Source organism: Dothidotthia symphoricarpi (genome assembly GCF_010015815.1).
Source record: "Dothidotthia symphoricarpi CBS 119687 unplaced genomic scaffold P153scaffold_9, whole genome shotgun sequence".
Classification (NCBI taxonomy): Eukaryota; Fungi; Ascomycota; class Dothideomycetes; order Pleosporales; family Dothidotthiaceae; genus Dothidotthia; species Dothidotthia symphoricarpi.
This window is the reverse complement of record NW_022985016.1, coordinates 1,143,864-1,162,169: the sequence shown is the minus strand read 5'-3', so window position 1 is coordinate 1,162,169 and position 18,306 is coordinate 1,143,864. Positions and strand designations below refer to the sequence as shown.

Sequence of the window (18,306 nt, the reverse complement as noted above, 5' to 3'; positions counted from 1 at the left end):
GGAGTTGCAGTGAAACCTCATCTACAACGTGAGTGGACGTGATCTCTTGGTTGTAGGAGCAGCTGGCTTGCCATTGTGAGGCAGTGAGGAAGCGAGGTGGAGCAGACACTTGATAGGTTGGAATGTAGGTGAATTGGCAGAATTGCACTATGTGCTGGTTCTGACTCGATCGGTGTTCAAAGGTGGCTGTTGATATACCTCAAAAATCCAAACTGGAGGGTTATACTTTGTCGGTACACAACCCCATGTCTGTATACAGTAGTGTATGGGGTGCTTTGTGTTCACCGGAAACTACTGGCTTGGAAGGTTGTATCGAATCTCAGGAAACACACTGAAATAGCGGTTCAAAGTTGGACGTCATTTGGATGTCAAAGGAAAAATCGATGGTTCATTCACCATGCACTTCTCTTGCATAATAGCTATGGAAAGCATAGCTCTCCACATCTTACCTCCACTCTTATATGTACATTTCCAATTCAAACGTCTTACGGCTTCAATACTTGTCGCTCTACTTTGTCTCGTGCTCTGGGGTGACAGCGAAGGTAGGTCGGACGAACCTGCACACACAAAGTTAGTTGATAGCCCTCCACTTGACCAGAATGTCAAATCATACCTGTCGCTGTTGTAGACCCTCGTCTCTGTGCCAAGCAGCTCCTTTTCTCTCGCCCTGTCCGCCAGATATCTTCGCACCTGATCGCGATCCTCTTCGGCCTGCAGCGCAGGGATAAGGTGTATCCGCGCCCACATCTTCTCGCGTGCGAGTTCGCTGTGTCTGGTCAGCCCCGCCCCAATGTCTCATATCCTCCCAAAAATATCCACTCCTGGTATTTCTGAACGTCTGTCACGTACTTGTGCTCCCTGATTCCCTGCCCAACCCTCCAGAAACCGTATGTCATCAGCGCGCCCATTCCGACGACGTACACGGCTGGCCGGAATCCGCGAGCGGGAAGACTGCGCTTGTATTGTACGGGGCCGTAGCCGCCGGTGGGCGGCATATCCTGCGGCATGTTGGGCAGCTGTGTTCGGGGTTCAATGGGTATTCCGAGTTGTGCAGTCGATGCGGAGACGACGACGTGAGGTGAGGCTCGGAGCTACGATGACAAGGGTTCGTCTTGGCGCACTAGTGGAGCGGACATACCAATCTTGTCGACGATGAGTGGGTGATTCGAAAACACCACAAATTGTCTGGATCCGCAATTGTCGCAAGTCATCATGGAATCTGACGAACGACCCACGAAGATGAGAAAGACGGAGCATGCAGGCGAGGAAGAGGTGGCGCCAGAGGCTGAAATCACTCCTACCAACTCAACCAACGACGCGCATGCACCCGTGATCGCTGAAAATAACGAAGCAGCAAACGAAACGGGGGAACCACCCAATGACGAGGCTGCGGCGCCCAAAATATCGAAGAATCAACTCAAGAAATTGAGGCGTCAAGAACGATGGGAAGCTGGTCGCGATGAGCGCAAGCAGAAGCGCAAAGAGAAGGTCAAAGAGAAAAAGGAACGGAGACGAGAAGCATGGACACAAGAGCAGGAAAACGAGGACGGCAGCGAACCAAAACCACCAGTGATGAAGCCACCACGGCATTCAGCAGGTAGTGGAACTCAGGTTCCTATCACGGTTATTTTCGACTGCGATTTTGAAGATCTGATGTTTGACAAAGAGCTCAAGAGCTTGGGACTTCAGATTACCAGGTGTTATTCGGACAACAGGAATGCTAAATTCAGAACGCATTTGGCGGTTAGCAGTTTTGGAGGCAAGCTGAAGGAGCGATTCGACACCGTCTTGGCGCAGCAGTACGTGGGATGGAAGGGCTTCCAGTTTTTCGAGGAGGATTTCGTGGCGGTAGCCGAAAAGGCGAAAGAGTGGATGAGTGGACCAAAAGGTGGTGAAGTTGCGGGAGCATTGAAACAAGACGAAAAGGAGCAAGCTAGCGAAGGGACAACAGAAAACACAGAAGAAGGCGAAATCGTATACCTCTCCTCCGAGTCCGAAAACGTCCTTACACACCTCAAACCCAACAGCACCTACATCATTGGAGGTCTAGTCGACAAGAACCGATACAAGGGTGTCTGCCACAAACGAGCTGTGAATCGCGGAATCAAGACAGCGAAACTACCTATTGGAGAGTACTTGCAGATGAACAGCAGACAGGTTCTGGTAACCAATCATGTGTTGGAGATCATGCTTAAGTGGATGGACTGTGGAGATTGGGGCAAAGCATTCATGGAAGTCATTCCAAAGAGGAAAGGTGGAAAGCTCAGAGAAGGCGGAGAGGAGGACGACGATGCAGATGCAGAGGAAGCCGAGGTGAAGGAGCAGGAAGATCAGGAGATGGTAGATGCAGCGAAAGAGGCGGAAGTTTCATCAGGTGAACCGGCAATCGAGACTACTCAGGCGGCAGAAGCAGCACAAGCTGGTAGTGATTCGGTGGATCGAACATGACAAAGGCACATGTCTACTCGAGATTTCTAGTGTTGCTGGACTGGCCACATTCTTCGATGAGTCTACAAAAATGAACATTAACAGGCGTGTTAAACGTCAAAATGAATAAGCCTATATCCAAACTCAACCGACACTTGCAAATCTGACATGGCCATGTAAATCCACAGTCTTGACGATTAGTGGTGGTAGATAAGCTTTCTGAGGCTCCGGCTAGGGCGTAGCGGCAGTTGGAGACGAGGCTGCACCTCGAAGAATCTGGAGATAAAGCAATGCACTTGAAAGATGATCGACAAGCCTCGAACTTGAAGCGCTAAGGAGGCAGTTAATCAGCAGTGTCTTTCTCACTATGTGTAAGCGTTAATGCATCTTGGCGAAGCTTTTGAACGCGTGAAACGCTGTCAGGCCACTTGACACGTAACGTCATGGCTTACAACACTCACAAAGATAGCCCGCGACACCCCAGCCCACACCCTGAGTTCGCAACCACGCGCCCACGCGACCCACTGTTGATCCACAACCATTGATAACCGCTGATCATGACTCCCACGACAGACTCGTCGCAATCCTCCCGCCCACCCTCATCGTCGACGCGTTCTTCATCGTATTTCTCATACCCAGTTTCATACGCCGTAACTGGCATCCTACGCCGCCTCACCACCGACACCAATCCCAAAGATTCCTCAAGATCCGAAGGCACAGGCAGTTTCCAGTCACAAATTCAATCAACTGCGACATCACTTTCACACTCGTTCGCCAGCCTTCTCGACACGTCGTCCTCTTCTGCAGATATGCATTCCGTCTTCCAGTCTCCACAACGGACACTCAGTCCATTCCAACCGCCACCACTCACACCACTCACGCTGCAGGGATATGGAAGTGGGATGCGCGAGAAGGGCAAGCTCTTGAGCAAGGCACTGGCGGAGGAGATACGATTGCTGTTCCCGCCGAGGCTGCAACTTGTGGATGAATGGTCGTTGATATATAGCTTGGAGCAAAACGGAGTTAGTCTGGGGACACTATACCAGAATAGCGAGGAGTACCGAGGGAAGAGGGGGGGTTTTGTGTTGGTCGTGAAGGATGGTGGTGGTGGAGTACGTCCTTCGTCTTCGCATGACCATGCGAGAGAAAAGAAGGAAACATGCTGATCTTGAACACAGGTCTTCGGTGCATACCTCTCTGACGCCCCACGGCCCTCCTCACATTTCTTCGGCAACGGCGAATGCTTTCTTTGGCGAGCACACATCCTCACATCCTTCCCAGATTTTGCGAACCTCCCACCGCCACCCTCAGCAGATACAACAAATGCTGTTCGAATGACAACCGTAGCGTCACCAAAAGCCAAATCAGACAAACTGTCAGCAATACGATCAGGCCAGACGAGTAGAAGTGGAGCAAGCACGCCAGACAGGATAAGATTTAAGGCGTTTCCATACAGTGGGGTGAACGACTACATGATCTTCTGTGAGCAGGGGTTCTTGAGCGTTGGTGGAGGGTAAGATTAGGACGATTCATTTGTGGGATCGATTTGGGACTGACAATGTTGCAGGGACGGACACTATGGCCTCTGGCTCGACGACAATCTGGAGAACGGCGTGTCAGACACGTGCTTGACATTTGGCAATGAGCCTCTCAGCGACGACGGCAAGAAGTTTGAGGTGATGGGCGTCGAGTTGTGGTATATCGGCTCTTGATCGATTCTTGATTTCCTTCCATTTGCTATGAATTTTATGATTGCATCAACGAGGTTTTGGGTATGGCGTTCACAGGTAAACGACTATCACGTCGGCGGAAAAAACATGTTCAGATGATACCAAGCGGACTTCATGATGAAGTCGTCAAAAGCGGTGAGGCAAGTGAGAGAGTTTTGATCTCAAGGTTTTAGGTAAAATCGAGGCTTATACCTCGCGCTCCATATAATCTCAACACTTACATCCCTAAACTCTCATCTCTCTCTCCAAACGTTTTCACCCAGAGAGTCTCTACCTAAACTCTTCGTCAATCACCAGTCAGTGTGCTCCACTTCTTCAATAACAACGTGTTCTACGTGATCGACACCGTCCTTGTCCCCTCCAGTCTTTCATACACTTCATTACTTTCCATCGACGACATCGTGATCACCGTAATGGGTATCGTCAAAAGTCGCGGCGCAACGAAGAAGTTGGAACCGATGAGGTTGGTGCTACCAATATACACCACCGTACCTATACTAATATTGCGCAGCATTGGCCGTGGCGTGGTCCGCTTCATGACACAAAATGGCTGGCATCGTTTCACCGTTCACGAGGACCTGATATGTGCCAACTCGAAACTGTTCAAGAACCGCCTACAAAAGAACCGCAAGGCAATAGAAGGCGAATGCTCAGTCTGCACTGAGGAGCTTAGCCCGAAGAGGGGCGTGATCACCTTCTGCAGAGCGGAGTGTGGCCAGAACATCCACGAAAAATGCATCGAGAGGTGGCAAAGATCGCAAAATGGACCGACGACGTGCCCGATTTGTCGAAAGGCCTGGAAAGCGGGGACCGAGGAAATGATCTCTCTAGATGATGAGCTTGATCGGGACGCTGTGCAACTCTATCTCGACTGGTTATACACTGGAAACTTACTGGTGGATGAGCCAGATGAAGACGATGAACATGAGGACATCAATCTTCCCCTTTTGATGGCCTGGACTGTCTCTAGAGCTGTGGATGACAAGAATTTCAAACATGCCATCATCGCTGAGATGGTTTCGCGGACAAGAAGCTTCAACTACGCCTTCTGGTTCGAATCCATGGCATATGCGTTCGAGAAGCACCCGGATGAGGAGATGAAGGAATTTCTTGTCGAAAGTTTCTTGACCTGCATGGAGTCGGGTTGGTTCAAGGAATGGGCAGATTTGTTCCCGAATAGTTTTGTCCAAGCAATTGGTGAGGCTCTTTTCGATGGAATGACTCAAAAGCCCAAGTATGCAGAGATTGTGAAAAAGTACACGAACGGTGAATACAAGCTCGTGTGAGGACTTGACGAAGAGCCACGGAATGAGGTCATCGAAGAGGATTAGGTGAAATAGGTCAAGTCGGATGCTTGAACTCGATATTGCCTCAATCTCTGCTTGAGTTCTCTGGGTCGTTTCACAAACTATTCTCCTTTGAATTGAATGTCATTTTCTCGAGAGATATGTATTGCTCTTTTTTCCTCCGAGTTCATGACTTGGACTATTTGTCAATGTATCCACTCATTCAATGGCTCTCCTAGTTTCTGGTATTTTGATAGGGTCTATATCCTAGGCCAAAATTTCGTGCCTCTCTTTGGTCGTACTCACATGTGTAACACTTGAATATTTGATACCATACATAATTGCCGTATTGCAACCTCCGGGTCCTCAAGGTCAAAAGCCTCTTTAGGCTACTTAATCGCACCCATGATTTTGGACTGGAACCATTTCCATCATACTGGGTATTGACCCGCTTTTGAACATGTCTCCATCCTTCTCTCACCTTGAGACTCACCACTCCTCGCTCGCTTAGACAGGCTGCTACCTTCCTCACGGTTGGGTGAGTTCATATATTCTTCTCTCCACGTTTTGCTTCTTATTTCTTACACCACGCTCATAACCTCTGATCAACAGCCCACTTACGTCAGTAAAGATTGCTCACGAACAAGGTAATTAATAGGGTTACCGTAGTGTGGTATGTCGACCCTGCTAACACTTGAAACAGTTGATATCCCTCGATACAGTGCATTATCAGGTAGACACAGCCCCGATCCACATGTGACTCTCAAATATTGACACTTGGGCAGGCAGAGGTTCTTCTTTTACCTCTCCAGGCTAACCGCATCTCCCTCCAAGTTCAGCGTCCTTCCTTCTTGTCAATACCTACAATTCCCGTTCTACGACACCGTTTCAATAAGAATGACGATCACCAAGAGCCGCGGAGCCACGAAGAGGCTAGGCCCTATCAGGTATGTGATCTTGAGTGCCCTGAGGATGATAGACACTCACTAAACCAAAGCAGCATGGGCAGCAAGATCGTTCGATTCCGAGTCAAAAACATCGACCGCCGCTTCACTGTGCACGAGGATCTCATCTGCAAGACATCCAAGTTCTTCAAAGACCGCCTACAGAAAGCCCGCAAGCCGGTGAAAGGTGAGTGCTTTGTCTGCACTGAAGACCTGGATCCGAAGATAAAGGACCTCACCTTCTGCGCAATGTGCGGCCAAAACGTCCATGTTAGCTGCATCGAGCGGTGGAAACAGACAGCTAGCATCCAAGGCAACGATCGTTCGCTCCCGACCTGCCCCATGTGCCGCCATGTCTGGGAGAATGAGTCCTTGCTCACGCACCTCCGTTTGACTGATAGCCTGGAACCCGAGTCAGTTCAAGTTTATCTCGACTGGCTCTACTCCGGCACTGTTCATATCGATGCCGCCATCTCACGCGATACAGACACTTACAATGTTTGTATCCTCCAAGCCTGGGAGGTCGCCAGCGTTGTGGAAGATGAGGTATTCAAGGACAAGATAATTCAAACCTGGTTCACAGAGCGTAGGATGGACTTTTACAGAGATACTGTCCAGTGGGCATTTGTGGAAGGTAGAGGCAATGATGAGATCAGAGCCTTTGTTATCGAAGACTTTCTCCGTTTCTTAGAGCCAGGATGGTTCAAGAACTACTCTGCGGGGTGGCCGAGGGTGTTTTCGGTGGCACTTGCAGATGCGGCTCTTGATAGAATGGAGGACCACACGACCTATAAAGGGCTGATGAGGAAGTACATGGCAGCGAGAAGTGGACAGTGACCCCGAGACGGTACAGGAGCCTGCAGGGCCTGCTGTTCAGCATGGGAGGTTCTCTCGTACTAAGTGATTTTGGAGTGGTTTGGTCAACATCAACCCCTAGATGATTTATTATTTTTATAATTACAAGATTCCAGTTTGAATTTACACACTCCCATTCGACTTCAAGCTGTTGCTTATCATGTTCTGCCAGATTCAGCTTCTACGTCGCAAACCCTTTTACTGTATGTGTCTGTTTTTATTTGCCTCACTCTGCGGATTTTGATACACTATCTAGGATCGGCTCTTCACTGCTGTATATACGTCATTCCACTATTACGACAACGTATCTGATCACTTCTATTCTAAATCCTTCTTATGTCCTATGAAATGATAATACTCACGAACCAATGGTCTTATTGTCTATATCAGTTTCTTTGACTATAACCTTGAGTGATAAAAAGGTTACCTTCTTCTCAGACGTGTCTATTCAGTGGCCGTACGGACACCGGATCCCCAACTACAAAGCCGACCCGGACTTCGACGACTGCTGCATCCGGCTCATAAGGCGCACCTCATGGGCGAGATTCTACAAGATACCGAGTTCCAAGTAGCTGTTCGTAGCGAGATCGTCGAAGCTAACGTGAGCGATGGGGGAGGCATCGTCCCCAACACCATCGCTTTCGCATACGACAAAACCAGTAATCCCTGCACGCTCCGCAAGTTCTTGGTTGACCTGTACGCGCTCACTGTTGACGCGCAGTGGCTCAAGTGTGGGACGGTGCCGCACCTTTTCCTCGTCGATATGGCACAGTCCTTTCTGGAGAAGAGTAGGGAGTTGCGGGCTGGTGAGGATGTTTGGATGGTCTTGACCGCGGCGGGATGTTTGGAGCTGGATGGCGAAAGCTCTGGGGACAGTTGGGAGGCTGAGCATTAGCGGTTAGTGTTGTCAACTGATGTTTAGTTTTGGGTGGTTCTTCGATGATACTCTGGAAATTTGCAATTTTGATAGGGAAGGGCAAGGAGAGCAGAACGAAGCATGAGCGTGAGAATCCTGGGAATGTAAAAGGCAGGAGAGCGGGAGGTAAAGAGATGATGATGACGGTTGAATCTCGATCTTGCGCCCACAGAGATTGTAGCTTGCCTCACATTATCCAGACCTCCGCAGTAACAACCTGGCTCTGACGTCGTGTACAGACCAAGACCGAAGTCTCAGTCCACCTGATAGGGTATTGAATTCCACCTAAACGCCCATCGCTATGCAAAACCGCATCCTAGTCTCCTGCCCATACCAAACACCTTTTCAGAGCACAAAACCATCCTCATCCTTCCTCGGCCCCAAGCCCCTCTTAACCCCATCCTTGAGCACCTCCCAGTTCACGCCGTCCAATCTACGTCCTCTCGTGCCAGTCTCGCCAGCCACATCCGTCAGTTTTCCCATGGCGATCCTGCGGATCATGACCGTGTCCTCTGCGCCCTGGAACGTCCGGCCTTTACCCTCTGTGAGGTACTTCTCGATGTGCTGCTCCTCCTCGTCGTTGAACGGCAGACTGACTAATTCCATCGCTTTGTCTTCCCGTGTGTATAGCGCGTCGTCGGTACTGCTTCCCCACGCGTCTTTTTGCAGTGTCTCCTCGACGAGGATTTCCAACAGCGGCATGTGCTCGTGCTCTGGGCGCGTATGGATCCAATGGTACATTTCCGTAACGTTTCGATCGGCGAGATACTTTGCGAACTCGGTCCTGACCTTCTGGTCCTCCAGCGGGGGCTTCACGCAGTTGTAGTAGGCGAGTGGGAGTATGTCGTCTTGCTCGCTCTTCTGCACACCCATGCCGCCCAGCTTGTCTTTTCCAGTCAGCAGGGTGAGCAGGATTTCGTCCGGGAATGTCGGGATAATGCTCGGGTGGGTGAGGTTGTTGACTGCGGTTGGGAAGTCCAGATGGTCCAGCGCCCAGAGGCCTTCAATGAACGTCCAGAAACGCTTCTCGAGGTGGACGTCGTGCGCGAAAGCTGTCGCAAGCTCGGTGTCATCGTGTTGCAGAGGCGACAAATCTTTGAGCAGGTAGAAGATGAGGCAGTTCTTGTTGTGTAGGGTTGTGTCTGAAGAGACGATGCGCTGGTGAAGGTCGTGCAATTGTTGCGGGGTTTTGGGCGGGTAGATTTTCCTTCCTGAAGGTTGAAGTCAGTATGGAGTGTTGTATATACGAGGAAATGACATACCTGTGATTTTGAGGACTTCTAGCAGTCGTTCGAAGAAGGTCCGTCCGAGCGCGTGCTGATACTCCAAGATTTCTTGGATGATGCCATCGCTGTAGGTGATACCCTGAAAAACGGCGTCGAAATCTTCTACGTCAAGCATCGCAACTTTAATCCGGTCGAGAAAGGTCCAGTTGGGATAGGTTGTGTTTGCGTGGGTTTACGAGGACGTGTTTTGTCATGCGCGCACGACGTCGATTCGCGTTCACACGTGCTTCACTAGCGTCGATGCTCACTGACACACAACCCCAGCACATACGCACAGATAATGTCAAGGATGTGACCGAAGGTTAAAGAGGGGTAGATGTAGCGTCGTTAAGAGAAACGAGAGGGGAGCACTTAAGTCGTTGTGAAAAGTTTAATGATTGATCATTTACTAATATACACACCCTCATCGTGAACGTATGTGGTAATATCGTTACAAGGCTTTTAAACGTCAAGAAAGCAGCCGCTCGCTAAGTTATTCAAATGCCATCCCACACTGCAACAAACAAACGCCTCCTACTCCGAGCCATGCTAATAACACAAAGTTTGTACATGCGACTGCAGTGTCGCCGTGCGCGTATGTAGGTCCATTATATGCGCGTCTGATCGTGAGATCTTCAATCGGAGTCCTTTGCAAAACATCTTTCCAACTTTTCATCGTCGCTCGAGCTCTCGCCGTTCGTTGTGCGTGTTGGCCATCCTCTTACCAAACTCGTAACATGTGATCATAATCGCGCACGCAGGAGCGATCTTGAGACATCTTGCTGTCCATCCCCGGAACAGACCAGAGGCACCTTGCTCGCGGTAGATGTGCATCAAGAAACGAGGCATTGTCTGGTCCTCAGGTCGTACTGCTCCTGCAGCCTTTTTCGCATGTCGTGCTATTTGCTGCCGTGTTTTTCCAACATCGAAGGGAGTTGTGACAAACGCAGCAACTCCGCCTGCAGCGGCACCGGCGAGAAAGCTGTCCGTAAGTGTTTCAACCTGATTCTCGCGACTTCTTGAGCGGCTCCGTCGCTGTATTCTTTCCTCTCCACGGCCCATGCGAAATTCAACACCAGAATTCCTTGCTTCTCTTCTGCCTCGCGCGTCGGTAAGGGAGTTTCTGGTGGCTTCGTAACCCCACCAGTAGATAGCCGAGAACGGCACATCGCGCCAGAGCGTCAGGGTGAGCCCTCTCCAGAGGCTCAGCACGCCTTGGGAGGCGACCATCTCCCGTAGCCCGTCCATGGTCTCCCGGAAGTGTCCAGCGGCGGTGGCTGTGTGGTTCGCTGCCTGCATTCTCGTACGAAACATCTCGATCGGACTGACCGTCACTGCAGCTAGTATCCGTGCAGTCGCGCCCGCTACCAACGGTGTGTATGCGTCCGGTATTGTCTTGCGGAATGGGGAGGCTGGTGATGTTCGTAGCCAGTCGTAGCCGGCAAAATAGATGACGTTCGCTGGGACTGCCATGACTAGTGTTGGCGATAGCCCCCTCCAGAGTGTTGTTGGCCCCTCATTCTGCGCAATCTTCCGCAGCCCATCCCACGTGCTGTTGATAGTCTTTCGCTCTACCTCCTCCACTGCGCACGATGCGAGATCCGCGGGATTGATAGGAGCCATAGTAGGCCCCGCCACGCAGAAGGGCGCTTTGTTGTTCATCCAGAAGACCTCTCGACAACATGCTGATATCCCGAGGTTCGGCGGCAGATCTCGAAATTGTGTGAGGGTACCGCCATTGTACAGGCGGGGTTGCGACGACGGGGCGCTCGGGGCGTGTTCTTGTGACTGCAGACGAACGCGGACGACGTCGAGAGGCGTTACTGTAGAAATCAGTATTTGGAGTCATAGTGGCGTAAATGCCGTCGTCTGGTAGGTTTAGAGATGAAATAGCATAGCCATGTGTTTTTGCGAGGTGGCATGGACGAACAAAAAAATGAAGCAATCGAGAAACATGTACTCACCAAGCAGCGACGTGAGAATACTCCCAGACACAGCTGACAGCATCTTCTGCGGCAGTGACACCTCGCCCGCTCCGGCTATTAGATCCGCTTCCTCGGCTCTCTGAGTGGCTGTCGCCATGTTGCCTGTGTATTGCGATAGATGGCCGTGTTATGTCGAATCGCAGCGAGAAGGGTTTCGGAATTGGAAGTACTCAGCGCGCGTCATCTACACATCGTGTTCCGCGGTCTAGTTTCGCAGTGGTGACGGCGAAGGCGGCGACAATACAGTTCTAGTCGCAAAGCTACACACTTTCTTAGCGCGAATCGGAATCCAGACCGCGCTTTACCGACGTCAGTCACGGCTACAGCTTATCAGATGGCCGGAACCAGCCTAGGTCTTCGTCATCGCCTGTGACTCCAAACATCAACACGCAGTTGCGATTGCCGGGTCGATTGTTAGAGTCACACTTTGTAGACATGTATTCATACTAGATCTCTTTGACAGCTGCCCTGATCCGTTCTTTTTAACCTCGATTTCTGCGGTATCGGAGATATCTCCTTGTCGCCACCTTGACACCTAGACCATGGACCCCAACAACACCTCCACCACCAACACTGAAGCTGAACTTGAATCCTTCCGCCAGAAATGGAAAGAGGAAGTCACGGCCAGAAGTAAAGGCGCAGCGCCCAGACCACAAACGAGTAGTACTGCATCATCTTCCAGACCTCACGTGTCCAAGAGTAATGCGCCGGACGCTGTAGCCTACTCCCACACACGCCAGCGCAGTGTGGAAGAAGTGGATGAGGTAACTCCTCATGTGTATCACGACCTCGGTGAGAAGCAGCATGGACGAAGACTGGATGAAACCAGCGCCCAGGCTGCCGCCGCTGCTTCAGCGGGTAAAGAACCGACTTCTGCCTTAGACCACTATGAGAAAGCCGTCGAGAAAGAAAGTCAGGGAAGTTTGGGTGACAGCGTGAACTTGTATAGAAAAGCTTTCAGGGTGAGCTGGCATGACTTGATATGCGAATCATTCTGACACCACGTAGCTCGACTCCAAAGTGCACGAATCGTACAAAGCAAAGCACTTTCCACCTTCGTTTTTCAAAGCCAACCCTCCACGACCACCAGCACCAACCGTCTCCTCAGGTTCGGCACCTTTGACAACACCAGCGTCAAAACCACAAGACCCCAACCCCTCGAATGCCTCCGCAACAGTACCCAACACCGCCCACCACTCCCTAGATGGCCTCTCATCTTCCCTCCAAACCCTCCTCACCGACTTCTCCTCCCTCTCAATCCAAGGAGCACCGCCACCAACCGAGTTCTCCCCTCTGCCACCATGTCCCATCTCCACCATCCCCGAGGAACTCCTAGTTGAGATCCTATCACACCTCGTCGTGCAAGACGTATCATCCTACGTGCGCCTGGCCCAGGTCTGCAAGCGCCTCGCCTACCTCGTCACGACAGAAGACCGCGTTTGGAAGCGTCTAGCCGTCGGCCCCGAATACGGCTTCGCAGCCATGCACTACGCGTTCGCGTGCCAAGTCGACGGCAAACCGCTCGGCGACGACGGACAAGGCGGATACATCCTCGATCTCGATTCGGAGCTAGAAGCGGAGGAACAGCCTCCCCCGCCCTCTCCAGCCGCCCTGACTACCCTCCTCGTCCCCACGCCTTACCCCACTTACCGCGCACTCTTCCACCGTCGCCCACGCATCCGCTACAGCGGCTGCTACATTAGCACGGTGAACTACTCCCGCCCCGGCCAGTCATCCCCGACAAGCGTGTCCTGGAACTCGCCCATCCACATTGTGACATACTACCGCTACCTACGCTTTCTACGCGACGGGACGTGCATCTCGCTGCTCACTACGTCGGAGCCTACAGATGTAGTACCCTACCTGCACGTCGAGCATATGCACAAGAACCACGGCGCGCTGCCGAGTGCGCCCATGAAGGACGCGTTGCTGGGGCGCTGGCGATTGACTGGCGGTGGTGGTGAGGAAGAGGGAGAGAAGGAGGGCACGTTGGTTGTGGAGACGGCGGGCGCGACACCAAAGTATCTGTACAAGATGATGTTGAGCGTTGGGAGTGCAGGGAGGGGCGCCAAGAACAATAAGTTGGGTTGGCAGGGGTACTGGAGTTATAATCGGTTGACGGATGATTGGGGTGAGTTTGGCTTGAAGAACGATCGGCCATTTTTCTATAGTAGAGTCAAGAGCTATGGGATGGGTTGGGGGGAGGGGGGGATGAAGAAGTAGATGGATAGACTTGATGTAGTCAATGTCAAATCATTATGGATCTTGGGTCTGTCACCTCATAGATGATCGTTTTTTTCATTATCGTAGACATCTTATTCCGGCCTTGATGTGGCGCTAGTGTGTCTTGATCGTGATATACACCTCATTTCCTTTCGTAGCGCTCGTAAAGAGCTCCTCTACCGCCTGGGCATACCCCTGCCACGTCCTCTCCCACCCAGCGCCCGCTGTGCTGCACCTGGCGGCAACTGCTGCCCTGGACCTTGTGGTGCCTGTGACTCCTGGTTCTCTACATCGTTGTTAGTAGACTGTTACTGGCTGGGGAAAGAATTTGGCTTACTTATCGTCTCGTCAACACTCAGAATCAGGCACGCCGCTTCCGTCGCTGCTTGGAGAGCATTGACCTTGACCAGACTGGGTTCCCACACGAACTTCTCCATGTTGTTTGCGATGCTGTCTGTGGTAAAGTCGACACCAGCCCAGATGTTACCCTTCCTGTGCTCCACGCGCAGTCTGGTGAGGATATCTGTCGCATCAACACCAGCGTTGTCGCACAATTGCCGGGGGATAACCTCCAGTGCTTTTGCGACTGCCTTGATGATGGGCTGTTGCTTATGGGGGACCTTGGTGTCGGCGTAGTTGTGAAGGTACGATGAGATCTCCATCTCGCAAGCACCACCTCCGGCAACGATGCTTCGGTTCTTAATGGCACGCTTGACGATCATGATGGCGTCGTGCAGACTTCGCTCCACTTCAGCAATGAATTGCTCTGCGCCTCCACGAAGCACCAGAGTGCAAGTCCTGGCCTCTGGGCAGCCTTCAAAGAAGTTGAAGCGCTCGCCACCGATTTGTCGCTCGTCGAATGTTTCGCAGGTTCCGAGGTGCTTGGCCTGGATGTCAGTGCAGGTGGACTGAACGCTGGCGCCTGTGGCCCTGCAAACGCGGTCGAGATCGTCTGATGCTACTCGTCCAGCACAGAAGATATCGCGGTCGGCGAAGTACTGCGTCGCAAGATCACCAATGGGAAGCTTGCTAAGCACGACCTTCGCGCCCGTCTTGTGTAGCGCCTCCATCTTGTTGTAGATGATCTGCCATTCCGCGTCCACGATTGCTTGGTACTCCGAGACCTGCTCCACCCGCACTTCTGCGTTATCCTTCTCACTCTTCAACTCGAGTTCAACGTTCAGGCACACAATCTTTGGCTTTGTAAAGGACTTGGGTTGTTGCTCGAATCCGGCGTACGCGAACGTCTTCTTGAATGCGACACCGTTGACAAACAGCGAGTCCTGGAGAGCTCCACCTGTAATTTTCTTGATACCAATGAGCCTCTCGTTCAGCTCGTCCTGGTCCAGCGAAAGCACGGCATCGACGACCATCTTTGTGAAGAAGTCGGCGTTCCGGTGTATCAGCTTGCTGCTCATGGCGGTCGCGGCGAGTTTCAGGAGTGTATCCCGCTGGTTGCCCTCTGCTGTGTCGACGGCGATCTCCATGATCTTGTTCACGGCGAGGTTCGAAGCTCTTCGCAGGCCCTTGATGATGGTCTGGCTGCTGACTCCCTGCTCCACAAAGTCCTTGATCTCCTTTAATATCTCTCCTGCCAGGACGACAACGGATGTGGTTCCATCGCCTACTTCGGCGTCTTGCGATCGTGCGATGTCGGTGAGGATGCGGGCGGCGGGGTGGACGATATCGAGAAGCTGTAGGATGTTAGATGGCATGTTCGTGCCCAGGTTCCAGCAGACCATCTACCTTCATGACAGTCGCGCCATCGTTTGTGATCGTCTGCCTTCCATTCTCATCCACCATGAGCAGATCCCCGCCATATGGTCCTAGCGTACCCTTGATAGTCGATTGTACGGCGAGACAGGCGTTGATGTTGGATATGACTTGTCCTCGGCCTTGAGACTGGTCGGTGCCTGGAAACAATCAGTGTCTGCACGTGCAAGAGAAGCTCCATGCCACCTTACCCTCCCTCAGTACGACAATCGTCGGTGTTTGACCGCCGAACGACATTCTGCCTTGTTGTGAAAGTGTAAAAGATTAATCCGGCAATGCAATATGCTTGAACTGGAGACTGAAATGTGCAGAAACAGTCCAAAGGGTATCGTCGAGCTTTGCGCAGCTGTGGTCGGTGGCTCGTAAACGCGTCCCGCATTTTGAAATTCTCCAGGCACGACAACTCGCCGCGCCAAGACGCTTATCCGCTCGGGGAGATAGTGAGAGCCTCCCCTCTTCTTCACTCTTGACTACACACCTAAACCTAAACACTCATCTGATTGCATTTTGGCATTGATATTCATCGTATGGTGCAGCAAACTGAATATAATGTTAGGAGTCAGACCTCGTTCGGAGACAATTTACGCAACCAAGCAACATTGAATTGCAAGACATCATAACAGAGATCGCATGGTCAGTAACCGCTCCAGACATATGGAAGTCATGTCAGTATTTTACATCCTGGTTCATACTTGGACGAAAACACACGCTACATCTGAGCCCATCTTCTACCACAACGTCAGAACACCCTCCAGGAGATTGTGGTGGTAGTGGAGAACGAAAGAACTGTCAAGTCTGATCCTAAACTATCAATGAAAGGAACCATCGAGGAACTTGCATAGTCATCCAGATTCACGGTTGGTAACATCTCTATTAGTGTTGACTCGATCCTGTTAGGAAGAAATTGCTGTAGGTATTCGAACACTCCACAATGAACATAGAATAAATAGATACGGACATCGATCTGACGAGCAGGAGATATATCTACTCAGATGTCTTGGTATGGCCAAAGTTTGGAGTACACATCCCTCTCTTCCTCAGTCTGAGCTGCATTGAGAAACACCTCTTTGTACTTGTGACAGTTTTCAATCGCAGTCTGGTAATCCTCGGGCTGCACCATGCCATCCGCCGGTAAAACACCTTGGTCTCGGAACAGCGACAGCATTTGCCCAACTCCATCCATGTTCTCTTCCTCCTTTGCATGCAGCTCAAGTTCTTCTGTAGAAAATGTGATGGGACACGGGGTGTCTTCCCCAAAGATCTCATTCCACTGGGCAACAAGCGTAATGAGTGAGTCGCGCAGGAAGAATAGATCCCGATTCTCCCACACACCAGTCACAAGCCAAACAGGTTTTTTAAGCATAGGCACTGATGGTTGCTGGAGAACATCCCAGTGGAGTAGTGCACGTTTCATGGTCTGGAGTTCGTAGTATTTGTGTATCGTCTCGCTTTCCAGATCTTGGTCAATTTGCTTTTGCTCGTCGGGAGTCAGGGTGTCGAAATTCTCGGGCTTCTCAGGCATGATCCAGCCCTCCCGGACAGCCTTGTAGTGTCGGAATGCTCGATGGACACCCGACTGATAAAACAGCGGTGCCACAACGGCTGATTGCCAGTCCACGATACCGGTGATCTTATGCGAGACTGGATCCACAAACACGTTGTCTAAATGGAGATCGGGATGCCAAAGAGTATTGGCGGTAGCTGAACTATCGTTCGAAGCTGGAATCAAGAATGATGCGACTTGTTCATACTTGGCGAGTAATGCAAGCGCATCTTCTGGGAGCTCGATATCTTTTGGGGACCGGTAGTAGTTCTTTCGTGGCTGGGCATTGTTCCTCATCCATGATAACTCATTGGCACCCAAGGCTCTCGCATAGTCTCGTGGTTCTTGCCCTGGGTTTTATTAGCAAATGATTCTGAACTTAGCATTGGGCTATCGACATACATGGACCTCGATCAATATCCAACTGCTCCCGACCACTAATCCAAAGCTCTGCCTTTGTCAGGGGCCCCATTGCATACTTCTCAAGAGTCGTGTGTTGTTGGTCCAAGCTAAACTGGAGGGCAATCGACATCCCGGTCAATCGCTGAAGGTCCTCTCTGAAGTAGACGCAGCCATGTGTCTTGAACCTCACGGCACTTAATGAGGCGTCACAATCGGCGATATCATTCACAATAGACAGCTTTGTTCGCCATGGCAGACCGTACCATACCGCACCCAACCGTACACCAGGAACCTTTTCTTCGAGAATGTATTCAGCCTTAACCGAGTTATTTGCGGCATCACAAGACCACGCAAGCACGCGGGGGACAGGAATATGAAAGACGTCTCGGAGCTAGTTCCATCAGTCATGAATAGTTTCAGCAGTAATATCCGCTCATACCATTTGCCGGGTGGCTACTTCGGAGGCAGTCGTGTAGTGAGCTGGCCCGGCATTTGGATTCGGAAGTTTTACGAAAACTTCCGTGCTGTTATCCATGGTGAGAACGAAAGCTTTGTTATGCAAGCCTTCAATGCACTTGAAGACTTTGATACCTGTTTGCTGGTTCAGTGAGAATGGACATAGAGAATTCGGCAGCATACAATGACGGGCTCCTTTGCAAACACCGACAGCCTCTTCCACCAAGTGTGGTAGGCTGAACTTGAGATAGCGTTTCGACAGCTCATCTTGTTCGTTTCTTCTGTAGATACGAGGGTAAGTGAGTTCCTCGACAGACCTGATAAGGGGGAAATTCATACAGCCAACGTTGTCGGGTGTATCGATATAAATCTGCCTCGGAGATTCTTTTATCTAGTTTCACTGGATGAGACAAGAACTACTTTTGTTGGATAAGATTGGGGTCATCTATACCAACGCCATGGACTGTCTCTGCGAACAGTTCTGGAGTTCGTGATGTGGAT

At 51.2% G+C, this 18,306-nt stretch overlaps 11 protein-coding genes across 11 annotated transcripts; 6 read left to right on the top strand and 5 right to left on the bottom strand.

The window, feature by feature from the left end:
* Window positions 1-441: 441 nt before the first annotated feature.
* Window positions 442-1,270, bottom strand: P153DRAFT_315719 (uncharacterized protein). The gene is made up of 3 exons (XM_033664966.1): window positions 850-1,270; window positions 614-766; window positions 442-557 (listed from the first exon to the last, which is right to left on the bottom strand). Exons 1-3 carry the CDS (start codon window positions 1,005-1,007, stop codon window positions 509-511), a joined length of 360 nt encoding a protein of 119 aa, XP_033524475.1. The 5' UTR covers window positions 1,008-1,270; the 3' UTR covers window positions 442-508.
* On the top strand, window positions 1,213-2,403 carry P153DRAFT_315717 (uncharacterized protein; the record flags this gene model as incomplete). Its single annotated transcript, XM_033664965.1, has 1 exon — window positions 1,213-2,403. A coding segment is annotated over one exon (1,191 nt), but the record flags the coding sequence as incomplete, so codon positions are not given.
* Window positions 2,404-2,882: 479 nt separating this feature from the next.
* Window positions 2,883-4,085, top strand: P153DRAFT_366560 (TLD-domain-containing protein). Its single transcript, XM_033668077.1, has 2 exons — window positions 2,883-3,539; window positions 3,606-4,085. The coding sequence occupies exons 1-2, from the start codon at window positions 2,985-2,987 to the stop codon at window positions 3,942-3,944; spliced, it is 894 nt and encodes a 297-aa protein (XP_033524473.1). The 5' UTR covers window positions 2,883-2,984; the 3' UTR covers window positions 3,945-4,085.
* A 485-nt stretch (window positions 4,086-4,570) lies between these two features.
* P153DRAFT_315711 (uncharacterized protein) lies at window positions 4,571-5,638 on the top strand (the record flags this gene model as incomplete). The annotated part of the gene is made up of 2 exons (XM_033664964.1): window positions 4,571-4,620; window positions 4,669-5,638. 2 exons carry the CDS (start codon window positions 4,571-4,573, stop codon window positions 5,441-5,443), a joined length of 825 nt encoding a protein of 274 aa, XP_033524472.1. The 3' UTR covers window positions 5,444-5,638.
* Window positions 5,639-6,340: 702 nt separating this feature from the next.
* On the top strand, window positions 6,341-7,262 carry P153DRAFT_422802 (uncharacterized protein; the record flags this gene model as incomplete). Its single annotated transcript, XM_033672392.1, has 2 exons — window positions 6,341-6,390; window positions 6,444-7,262. 2 exons carry the CDS (start codon window positions 6,341-6,343, stop codon window positions 7,222-7,224), a joined length of 831 nt encoding a protein of 276 aa, XP_033524471.1. The 3' UTR covers window positions 7,225-7,262.
* Window positions 7,263-7,665: 403 nt separating this feature from the next.
* On the top strand, window positions 7,666-8,320 carry P153DRAFT_230514 (uncharacterized protein). Its single transcript, XM_033662682.1, has one exon. The coding sequence runs from the start codon at window positions 7,778-7,780 to the stop codon at window positions 8,135-8,137; it is 360 nt and encodes a 119-aa protein (XP_033524470.1). The 5' UTR covers window positions 7,666-7,777; the 3' UTR covers window positions 8,138-8,320.
* On the bottom strand, window positions 8,192-9,621 carry P153DRAFT_431138 (uncharacterized protein). The gene is made up of 2 exons (XM_033672877.1): window positions 9,421-9,621; window positions 8,192-9,369 (listed from the first exon to the last, which is right to left on the bottom strand). Exons 1-2 carry the CDS (start codon window positions 9,557-9,559, stop codon window positions 8,504-8,506), a joined length of 1,005 nt encoding a protein of 334 aa, XP_033524469.1. The 5' UTR covers window positions 9,560-9,621; the 3' UTR covers window positions 8,192-8,503.
* Window positions 9,622-9,820: 199 nt separating this feature from the next.
* Window positions 9,821-11,583, bottom strand: P153DRAFT_366556 (mitochondrial carrier). Its single transcript, XM_033668076.1, has 2 exons — window positions 11,388-11,583; window positions 9,821-11,246 (listed from the first exon to the last, which is right to left on the bottom strand). The coding sequence occupies exons 1-2, from the start codon at window positions 11,503-11,505 to the stop codon at window positions 10,096-10,098; spliced, it is 1,269 nt and encodes a 422-aa protein (XP_033524468.1). The 5' UTR covers window positions 11,506-11,583; the 3' UTR covers window positions 9,821-10,095.
* A 150-nt stretch (window positions 11,584-11,733) lies between these two features.
* On the top strand, window positions 11,734-13,631 carry P153DRAFT_339592 (uncharacterized protein; the record flags this gene model as incomplete). Its single annotated transcript, XM_033665833.1, has 2 exons — window positions 11,734-12,370; window positions 12,417-13,631. The coding sequence occupies exons 1-2, from the start codon at window positions 11,951-11,953 to the stop codon at window positions 13,629-13,631; spliced, it is 1,635 nt and encodes a 544-aa protein (XP_033524467.1). The 5' UTR covers window positions 11,734-11,950.
* A 24-nt stretch (window positions 13,632-13,655) lies between these two features.
* On the bottom strand, window positions 13,656-15,723 carry P153DRAFT_315698 (t-complex protein-like protein 1). Its single transcript, XM_033664963.1, has 4 exons — window positions 15,596-15,723; window positions 15,378-15,544; window positions 13,969-15,325; window positions 13,656-13,917 (listed from the first exon to the last, which is right to left on the bottom strand). Exons 1-4 carry the CDS (start codon window positions 15,639-15,641, stop codon window positions 13,808-13,810), a joined length of 1,680 nt encoding a protein of 559 aa, XP_033524466.1. The 5' UTR covers window positions 15,642-15,723; the 3' UTR covers window positions 13,656-13,807.
* A 669-nt stretch (window positions 15,724-16,392) lies between these two features.
* Window positions 16,393-17,884, bottom strand: P153DRAFT_396412 (uncharacterized protein; the record flags this gene model as incomplete). The annotated part of the gene is made up of 3 exons (XM_033671477.1): window positions 16,393-17,297; window positions 17,350-17,740; window positions 17,789-17,884. 3 exons carry the CDS (start codon window positions 17,882-17,884, stop codon window positions 16,393-16,395), a joined length of 1,392 nt encoding a protein of 463 aa, XP_033524465.1.
* Between the last annotated feature and the right edge of the window lie 422 nt (window positions 17,885-18,306).

Coding starts and splice junctions, on each gene's coding strand:
- P153DRAFT_315719 (XM_033664966.1), bottom strand. CDS start 1,007: ATGCCGCAGGATATGCCGCCCACCGGCGGCTACGGCCCCGTACAATAC. Junction 767..849: donor CAGGGAATCAGGGAGCACAA/GTACGTGACAGA, acceptor GACCAGACACAG/CGAACTCGCACGCGAGAAGA. Junction 558..613: donor AGGGTCTACAACAGCGACAG/GTATGATTTGAC, acceptor TTGTGTGTGCAG/GTTCGTCCGACCTACCTTCG.
- P153DRAFT_366560 (XM_033668077.1), top strand. CDS start 2,985: ATGACTCCCACGACAGACTCGTCGCAATCCTCCCGCCCACCCTCATCG. Junction 3,540..3,605: donor TGAAGGATGGTGGTGGTGGA/GTACGTCCTTCG, acceptor TCTTGAACACAG/GTCTTCGGTGCATACCTCTC.
- P153DRAFT_230514 (XM_033662682.1), top strand. CDS start 7,778: ATGGGCGAGATTCTACAAGATACCGAGTTCCAAGTAGCTGTTCGTAGC.
- P153DRAFT_431138 (XM_033672877.1), bottom strand. CDS start 9,559: ATGCTTGACGTAGAAGATTTCGACGCCGTTTTTCAGGGTATCACCTAC. Junction 9,370..9,420: donor AGAAGTCCTCAAAATCACAG/GTATGTCATTTC, acceptor TTCAACCTTCAG/GAAGGAAAATCTACCCGCCC.
- P153DRAFT_366556 (XM_033668076.1), bottom strand. CDS start 11,505: ATGGCGACAGCCACTCAGAGAGCCGAGGAAGCGGATCTAATAGCCGGA. Junction 11,247..11,387: donor TATTCTCACGTCGCTGCTTG/GTGAGTACATGT, acceptor TGATTTCTACAG/TAACGCCTCTCGACGTCGTC.
- P153DRAFT_315698 (XM_033664963.1), bottom strand. CDS start 15,641: ATGTCGTTCGGCGGTCAAACACCGACGATTGTCGTACTGAGGGAGG. Junction 15,545..15,595: donor GATTGTCGTACTGAGGGAGG/GTAAGGTGGCAT, acceptor GATTGTTTCCAG/GCACCGACCAGTCTCAAGGC. Junction 13,918..13,968: donor GAGTGTTGACGAGACGATAA/GTAAGCCAAATT, acceptor ACAACGATGTAG/AGAACCAGGAGTCACAGGCA.